Consider the following 9,264-nt stretch of genomic DNA (forward strand, 5'->3'; position numbering starts at 1 on the left):
CTGAAAGGCACGTGGGTGTGGGAATCTGAGTGGGGAAGGACGGGAAAAGAGCTGGGACAGACCCCAGGCCCCTGTCAGCATCTGCTGAGAGGTTTCTGCCTACCCACTGAGCCTGTCACGGGTGAAGGGCCAGCATGAGAGCCTGTTAGTACACACAGACCAGGGAAAGGTCCTGGGACTGAAAATCTACCTCTAAGTGGAGAGCAGGGAAAGACCCAAGAAAGAGGCTGGCCACTCCAGTCTGGCAGCTAACAGTTTATTAAAAGAAACTTAGATAGAGGAGCATCTTAGATGAGCAGCTACAAGATGAAGTGTATATTCTCTGTGCCTTTTGACACAAAGATCATCTAGGGTCAAAGTGGGTAATAATCATAGGTGCTAGTATGTGAATGATGCCAGGTGTGGAAAATTACATGCTTGACCAGGTCAGGACAACGGCCTGTTCCAGGAGCCAGCAAAGTAGCAGGAGGCAGGCAGGGGTGCTGATTTATGTCAGACTGAACACCAATTACGATCAGACAGCCTCTAAGCGGGGCAGGGAGGGCTGCAAAGAAGTTTGCTCTGGCCCGGGTCCCGCTCACAGGACAGACAGTAGTCACACCATGGAACGGCCTCTCCTCGACAGAGCCCTGGGATCACGGACAGGCAGCATGGCATCAGGACCCTGCCCACCCAGGCCTGCCCCACTGGAGGGGTAGTGAGGGTCTGCCTTCTTGTGTCCCTTCAACACAGTTTCCTATATGCCCCAGTCTGACTTTTTGGGCTCTTTCTGGAATCATTCAACATTTTTAACTAGCACCTCTCCTGAGGAAGGAATTCCAGAAGGAGCACTTTCCTTGATCGGACTTCTTGCAGAGTCCAATGTGGGGTGGGGAGTGGTCTCCTTCGTTCTACAATAGTATCCCTGGAGCTGATGAGCACAAGGACAGCTATGACGCAGGGGAAGGATGGTGGGCTTTGAAATCAGAACTGAGTTCAGATTCTAGCTGTGCCATTTATTGCCTCTGTGACCTTAGGCAAGTCACTTACCTGCTCCAGGCCTTGTTCTTTCCACCCTGAAAAGGGTGAAATAATCAAATGGGCAAGGTGTTTAGGTGCTCCTTGCAAATTACAAAGCCCTAAGCTGTAGTCATCAAACCAAGTGATATGTCTCCAATTGCTGGATCATCTGCAGAAATACTTTGGCCCTCAGCTAAGTTACCCCCTGCCAAGCTTCGTGACCTATGAAATACATTCTTGTTTTAATATCAGCCTTTTTGAACATTAGAGACAATTAGGAAATTAATTCTGCCACAAAAAGAAATAAATAAATAAAACATCCTGCAACCCAAAAGAAATGTTTTCCCATTAACTGCAGTTCTGGGTTATTTATTCCTTTTAATTTAAAGCAAACTGGAGTTGGTCTCTGTTATTTAGCTTAAGACAACAGGAGGGAAGAGGAAAATGATCATTTAGGGAACACACGCACACACGCTACTATCTTGTTTAATTTTACTCTATTTACAGCCCTTTGAGAGAAACATTCTCCTCATCTCATGGAGGAAGAATCAGGCTCAGAGAGGTTCAGTAACTTGCTCAGAGAAACACAGCTAGTAAGTGGCAGAGGTGGGATTTGATGGTAGGTTTTGCCTGCCTCCAGAGCCCACATCCAGAGGCACAGTTAGAAGACAAAACCATCCCTGCCCTAGGATGCTTTACAGGCACACGTTCATGGCTTTTGTTCCCTTACTGCCTGTTAACAAGCCACGTCTGTGCCTTGGCCCTGACAGCGCCCTCAGTGGCACCCTCAGGACTCAGCGGAGGTGGTGGAGCCCCAGGAGAGCTCATCGTTAACTGGACGGTAAGCTGCAGAGACAGGCAGGGCTTCTTGGGGGGGGGGGGTGAGGGACAAGTCCTGCCTCCCCCACCCCAGTCCTGACTCATCTCTGGGCTGGAGCAGCGTGCAGAGAGGATCCAGACAGAGTCACTGCACAGTCCCATTCGAGCAAAGTCCTCTCCCTCCCTTTGCCCCCGCTGCCTCTCACAGGAGCACCGTGCAGGATAAAAACCGCCACAGGCGCAGGAGTCCTGGGGCTGACCCTCCTGGTGAAGGTCGGGTGGGGCCGGAGGATGGGCAGGAAACGCACCCTCGGCCCCTCGCCCATGCCACGTTCTTGCCCCTCAGCCCATGTCACGGGAGTACCAGAACGGAGACGGCTTCGGCTACCTGCTGTCCTTCCGCAGGCAGGGCGGCGCGAGCTGGCAGACGGCGCGGGTGCTTGGCGCCGACGCGCAGTACTTCGTCTACAGCAACGAGAGCATCCGGCCCTACACGCCCTTTGAGGTCAAGATTCGCAGCTACAACCGCCGTGGGAATGGGCCCGAGAGTCTCACTGCGCTCGTGTACTCCGCGGAGGAGGGTAGGCGGACGCTGGGCCCACCCTGCACCCCGCTCCAGCTACTTGTCCATGGCTGGTAGGGTGGAGGAGTGCTGCTCCCATGCCCGCTCACTTCCACGCTGGGGTGCTCAGGACACCTGGGTTCTAAGCCACTGGCCTCATTTCTAGCTCTTGCTACCTGGTCTCCCCCTAAGGCCTAGGGAAGGAGGAGGGAGACTCTCTGGGAACCCCCACATGGCTTTCATCCTGGACCCTAGGCTCTCTAAAGTCCTAAGCAAGGGCCATCCCGATTGGCGGCCACTCTGTAGGACACAGGGAGCCCCCAAGAATCCACACGCATTCTGTATTGGTCCCCAGAGCCCAGAGTGGCCCCTACCAAGGTCTGGGCCAAGGGGATCTCATCCTCAGAGATAAACGTGACCTGGGAACCCGTGCAACAGGACATGAATGGGATCCTCCTGGGGTATGAGGTGAGCACTGACCCTGGGGCATGGCAGAATGTGGGGTGCTGGGGCTTCAAGGCTAGGTGGGGGCACCTCACAGCTCAGTAGTCCTTCTTCCTGGGACCATTCATTCACTAAATTGGCAAACAGCACCCAGTTTGTGCAGCACTGTGAACATAACCTTAGGTAAGACCCAGGAGGGACGACAAGGGATGGCAGGCCTGTAGACATTGTAGTAAATGCTGCCTGTGAGAGCTCAGGGGAGAGTGGGTTCTGGAAGGGGCACAGCTCGTCCTTTTCTGCCAGAGCCCAGCTAGCCTGGCATCCGCGGGGCTGCAGAGAACAGCATGGCCCCCTGTATGTACCTATTGATCGCCAGTCCCTGGGGAACTCTGAGCCCACTGATGATCCCACAATGGGTGCCCTGTATAGTAGTAGGTGGAAATTAAGAAGCCAGGGGAAGGGAAGAAGAAAAAGCAAGGAATGTCATTGCCCAAGTGAGAGTCATCAGGCCCCGTTACTAGTGATATCGTTAATGCCATTCCAGTCGAGTCAGCTCCGGCTTTTAGCACAATAGGTTAGGCGAGCCTCACCGAGGAGATAACTCCCAACTCTGCCCTTGATCTGGAAGAATAGTTCACAGGACTTAATATTATGATGGGTGCTAAAATGGGTTTGCAACTATTTGGCAGCCATCATGTTTGCTAGGGGTTGGGGGACAACTTTGCAAGGACAGATATGCATGCCATGACCTTTAGCAGAGTCCCCCGTGGGATTCCATGAGTTAACTAAACAGGACTGGGTTCCAACCGGCCATCGCTCCGTTGGGTTAGGTGCCTGCCTCCCACTCTCACCCAACGCTCACCGGCTCCCTGCTGGGCACTGAGAAGGCAGCAGGGACTCACACCAACTCGTCCCTGCTCTCTTGGAGCTCATGATGTAGCGTCCAGTTTCTGAGACCCAAGACTGAGTTACAAGGACCAGAGTGAGCAGGAGAGGAACAGAATAGACGGCCAGGGCCAGGGCCAGGGCCAGGGGAGCTCGGAGGTCCTGAACTTGACTGCTGACCCTAAGGTATCCCTGCCCCCTTCAGATCCGCTACTGGAAAGCTGGGGACAACGAAGCCGCCGCTGACCGAGTGAGGACAGCAGGGCTGGACACCAGTGCCCGAGTCACTGACCTGCACCCCAACACCAAGTACCATGTGACTGTACGAGCCTACAACCGGGCGGGCACTGGGCCTGCCAGCCCTTCCACCAACGCCACCACCATGAAGCCCCGTGAGTCTGTCAGCCTGGGGCGGGGACATCCTGCTAGGATCACTCTTTCCCCAACATAAGACAAATGCTCTAGCCCACAAGCCCCGGGCTGGACAGAAACAAGGCTAATGAAAACCAGGAGTGGAGTTCATGGCTTCTGAAGCACCTCTCTCTTCTCCAGCCTTTGGATTTTCATGGGGTTCGCTTCTTAGGTAGCTGTGAATGTTCTAGGTGTAACTGCTGTGGGCGGATATCTAGAAAAAGGCTGGCTAAAGGCAAGAGGGTGGGTGGTGAGGAAACATTTGGAAGTCGCCCCAACTTCCTCCCTCCTCTGGCAGCTCCACGGCGACCTCCTGGCAACATCTCCTGGACTTTCTCGAGCTCCAGCCTTAGTATTAAGTGGGACCCTGTGGTCCCACTCCGAAATGAGTCTGCAGTCACCGGCTACAAGGTAAGGAAGGGATGGGGCAGGCACTGCATGGTGATGAACAGCTCATCGCCACATCCAGTGAACACAAGGGGGCTGCAGTTTAGAGCAGAAGGGATCTGAGTTAGACGTAAGCAAAGCATTTGTGATTGTGAGAGGCATGAAATATATGAATGGTTCTCCAGGTAACTCGTATTGGGTTGTCGGAAAAGGCGTGACGCATTTTTGCAACGAAAAACAGAGAAAAAATACGTCACGGCTTTTCCGACAACCCAATAGTAGAGACTATAAGAAAGGAGGCAGATAGTATGGCTGTGGAAAGGCAGGGTTCATGGGGGCAGTGAGGACTGGGTGAAGCCTGGGGTCCTTCTAGCCTAAGGGGTCTGCAAAAATAGTTCAAGTGCTTGCAAGCTTTCCTCCACCAATGAGGAACTTGTGCAAGAGCCCGGTCCTGGTCAGCGGGAAACAGGAGGGGTGAAGAGGAGGACCTCCAGGGCCCAGAACCACACGGGTTCCTCCCAGCGCCTCCAGCTGGGGAAGAAGGAAGACACAGCCCTGGTGTAAGTGCTTCCATCTGGCTAACGTCCTTCCACAGATGCTGTACCAGAATGACTTACACCTGACTCCCACGCTCCACCTCACCAGCAAGAACGGGATAGAAATTGCAGTTCCTGAAGACATCGGCCATGCCCGGGTGCAGATTCGGACCACAGGGCCAGGAGGGGATGGGACCCCGGCAGAAGTCCACATCGTGAGGAACGGAGGTGCTGCCTCTCCCCACCCATTCCGCCAGGAGTATCAGGGTCCACGCAGGTGTCTGATGAGGGAATCTTTCCCACCCAAGCCAACCCCCACGCAGCCAGAGCCCAAGGGGGAAGGGGAAGGTAGGCAGGAACCAAGTGCAAAGTCGTCCTAGAACTGCCCTTGCCCCCCCTCCCCCACACCACGAGGGCTGGGGAGATGAGTGTGCTCCTTTCAGAGGTACAGGGGGAGGCCTAGAACCAGCAAAGCTGAGGTCCTACAAAATGCTGTAGGAGTGGCGCTAAGAACACGTCCCAGTCCTGAAGCCGGCCCTCTGAGTCTCCCTAGGAAGGTCTGGAACTGGTCCCAAGGGCGGGTGGGGTGAGGTGGGGCAGGGCCCAGCTGACCCAGGCCCACATTTCCGCCTGCCACTTTCAGGCACAAGCATGATGGTGGAGAACTCGGCAGTCTGCCAAGCCCCACATTCGGCCGCCATCCTCTCCTGCGCTGTGGCGATGCTGTTCCTCATAGGCTACCTGGAGCTCTGATCTCGGCGGCCCTCCCTCTCCGCCACAGCTGGACAGCTGCATCCGATGGACACAGCCCTGGTCCCTTCCCGATGCCAAGGTGGCCCAGCACTGTGCCTGAGAATGGCTGGTTTTGAACACCTACTTTAGACAGTGCCCTTTTTGTAGGAGGTAGGATATTTCATATTCTACCACAGGATAGAACCCATGCGAGGATTTTTTTTTTAATTTAAATCAAGAGACAGAAAGCAGTAACTTCCATGATGATATTGAACCCTATGCCCTGGCCCTCTAGGGTGCCTGGATGGAAGGAACAGGCCTGTGGGAAGAAGGGGGTTTGAAACATGTATCTGCACATCTGTGGAGATGGCACCCTGGGACCACATAGAGACTCTGCCCCTGGGAGCAGAATCCTAGGCCTGGCAGGAACGCTGGCTGTGACTGGGCTGACGTGGCATGAAGCAGAAACACCAACACCCCTCAGCCTAAGGAGAAGGCCAAACCCACGGCTGGACCCTGAGACGTGTCCTTGGAGGCACATGCCACTTGCCCAGGTGGCTGAGAACCAGTGCCCTGAAGCCTGAGCCCCTGCAGCTTTGGGGGGAGGGGGGTACTCCAGACTGCCAGGGGTCAGGACTAACAAGGGTTGAGAGGCTGGGACACCTGGTGAGGAGGGGCACCAGACTTGGCCTGACGTTGCCCTCTTAGCCAACACTGCCAACCCAACCCTGTCACCCCAGAGTGACAGACCTACTACGGGCGGCTGGGCGACTAAAGGGCTTGTCTTGGGGAGGTCCCCCACCCCACCAAGACCCATCCTCCACAATCCTCTGGGGTTTGGGCAAGAGACAGGAGTCAGGGGTCATGCGCCCACCCCCTTCCTCCAGCTTGGCCTGCAGGCCCAGGACTCCTCTCCCAGCACTGACTCATTCGAGCCTGGGAAAGGAATGCGGCATTAATTCCGTCTTGGAGTCGGGAGTCTTCTGAGAAGACGGGATGAGTGTGGCGCTGCCTGTTCCCAGGAACACCCAGGACCACCTGACAAGACCTGCACCCGGGGCTGCCTCGGACCACCCTTTTGCATTTCTCCAGAAGAAAAGGGGTTAATAAACGGGACACCCTATCTTGTGCTCTGGGTATATTACCAGTCACAGAACATCGGAGCTGCAAAAGGCTTTCAAGCTCAACTTGTCCAAGCCCCTCACTTTACAGATGAGGAAATGGAGGTCGAAATGGCTAGGGACTTGCCAAGGTCACAAAGTGTGACAGTGACAGGGCTGGGACAACTCGAGCCTCCAGGCTCCTTGTCTATCCAGAGGACGGGGGGTGCAGTGCTGAATGGCTACTGCCCGGCTAAGGTGGTGGTTAGGAAGGGCAGTGGGCTATGAGAATTCTACTTCAAGAGGTTTCGGTGGGTGATCATGAGGTAAGCAGCCTGGCTGGGTCCCAGTCTGAGGCATGGGCAGATTCTAGGAGACATCAGTCCCTCTTTGCCTTCGAGCCTAGCTTCTGCTGGGACCTCAATATGCAGTGCTGGCTCGAAGCCCCCGTTCCCCTTACCCTTGCTCCAAGAAGCAGCCAAAGCAAGGACAGGGATTCCCCAAATCCAGGTAGCAGTGGCGGCACAACCAGGAACCCCCAATGCCTATGCTCTGACAAGTGGCCCTTGATTCAGCGGGACAGGCATCTTGTAGGGGACAGGCCCCCTGAGCCTGGTTTCTGTAGTTTACAGTTAGATCTCTATTTTGCTATGGTTTTATAAACTTTTACGTCCTGCTCTATTTTCCTGGGCAGGTTTATGTTGATGTTTTTATCCACTACAATTTTTTTAAAAATGTAAGCTCACACCTCTTCTCCCTGCCACTACAGCACCCACCACCCTGCCCCGGCCCAGGACTGCCTCCCTGGAGCCATCAGTTACACCCTCCTCACCTGCTCCTTACCATTCCCCCATGCAAGGCGCTGGGGGCTCAGCTATGTGACCCTTCTACCATTACAGGAACCCCAAACTTGGCCTAGCATCCATGCTGGCCCCCGTGGCTGTGGTTTGGCCATGCCAGCTCCACCAGAAAGGGGGTGCTCAAAGTAAGAAATTTTCTTCCAAGGTTTAGCTTTCTGTCTTCACTGCCTTGGGCTGCAGTAGGGAGGGATGTGGGGGTGGGGGGTTGGAATGAGATAGGTGCCTAGGTGCTGGGCCAAGAAGGATGGGCTGGTTTGGCACAGTAACTACCTTAAGTTTGCTTGAGGCAAAAGACACAACTCAGTGTCTTAATTCAAATGAGGCCCATTAGCAAAGCAGAGGAAGGCAGGCCTGCTGGGAAGCCAAGGAGGGTTTTGTAACTAGAAAAGCTCAGCCCCAGGAAAACCTAACCACTATGCAGGTAGGACTTGTTCAGGGGATGAAGAACTGAACTAAAACGGTGTTCTGGCAGCCTGAGACTTCAGGTAGAGCTCAGGTTTAATAAGACAGTTGGTGACCTGAAGACATGCAAGCTTGTAAAAAGGAATAGCCTCTTGTTGGGGTGGCTTGTACAGGAGCTTGCATGGAGGCAGAAGAGATCAGACGGCTTCTCAGAGTCCCTTCCTGCCCAAGGGGCCTCTGATTTTCATCTTCTGTTTGGAAGGGCTGAAGCAGCTCTTGAGGGGAGCTCACCCCTGCTGTGGCCATAACTCAATTCTGAATCTCTCCTCTTGCTCCAAGCCCGAGAGGCGGCAAGGGGGACAGCCACAAACAAGTGCTTTACCCCACAGCTTAGTGGCCAGTAAGTGCCTTGAGGACTAGGGACAGAGGCCGCCTGCAGACACCACTTCGGGGCCAGAGAGATAGTCTCTCCATTCTGGGCATACTTGGGCTCAGCCTGCAGGGCTCGTGACACGGCCTGGCTACCTGGTCCTCGTGCTCTAACAGGCCTGATGTTTATACCTCGCCTTCAGGGAGGGCAGCTTGCTCCAGATGGGAGTCTCGGGGCCGGGCAAGGTCAGGCTGTCTACTTTCATTCAGGGCATCCAAGGATACAGATGGTGCCAGGGAATAGGAGGGCCGTAAAGCGGGGAGGGGGACTTTTCCTTTTGATAAGAGACTGACGTTAGACCTCAGAAAAACTTCTGCAGTGAGACCTTGGAATAGTGAGGCTTCTTCCTATTTTAGGGGCCTTTGAGTTTTGATAGCTGTTGCTATGGGGTCTCGGATAGGTGAAGACTGGTGGTGTAGGGAGATGCTGTAGCTGTCCTTCGAGGGCTGAGATTGTTAGAAGCAAAAGATGCTAAGCATAGGAAGCATCTTGGAGCATCTATCTGCTGTGGCCCCTGCAGCGCAGTCACACGGTCACTAAGGGAGAAGGCTCACCAGGCAGTCTTTTCCCAGCATAAACTGCCTCTTGGAATCCCAGGATCCAGCCAGTCTGTGCTCTGGACAAGAGCCCAAGGTGGCTAAGGATGTTTTACTCCCTTCATCTCTTTCCCAGCTAGAGGACTTTTTTCTCTTCCTGG

The 9,264-nt window shown here is 54.5% G+C and overlaps 1 protein-coding gene across 7 annotated transcripts in view; it reads left to right on the forward strand.

Annotated features, from left to right (window-relative positions):
• The window catches only part of CNTN2 (contactin 2), a 30,146-nt gene extending 23,248 nt beyond the window's left edge, over positions 1–6,898 (forward strand). For 6 of the 7 annotated variants that reach the window (XM_019649775.1, XM_019649777.1, XM_019649778.1 and 3 more), the window contains 7 exons: positions 1,770–1,840; positions 2,165–2,399; positions 2,736–2,848; positions 3,915–4,101; positions 4,419–4,531; positions 5,103–5,271; positions 5,687–6,898. In XM_019649775.1, coding sequence (XP_019505320.1) covers positions 1,770–1,840; positions 2,165–2,399; positions 2,736–2,848; positions 3,915–4,101; positions 4,419–4,531; positions 5,103–5,271; positions 5,687–5,796 — 998 coding nt within the window. In that variant the 3' untranslated portion in view covers positions 5,797–6,898. The remainder of the gene's footprint in view (positions 1–1,769; positions 1,841–2,164; positions 2,400–2,735; positions 2,849–3,914; positions 4,102–4,418; positions 4,532–5,102; positions 5,272–5,686) is intronic. The other variant, XR_002124800.1, reaches the window with a different exon arrangement.
• Positions 6,899–9,264: the final 2,366 nt, after the last annotated feature.

The sequence above is a fragment of the Hipposideros armiger genome, unplaced genomic scaffold (assembly GCF_001890085.2).
Source record: "Hipposideros armiger isolate ML-2016 unplaced genomic scaffold, ASM189008v1 scaffold_134, whole genome shotgun sequence".
Classification (NCBI taxonomy): domain Eukaryota; kingdom Metazoa; phylum Chordata; class Mammalia; order Chiroptera; family Hipposideridae; genus Hipposideros; species Hipposideros armiger.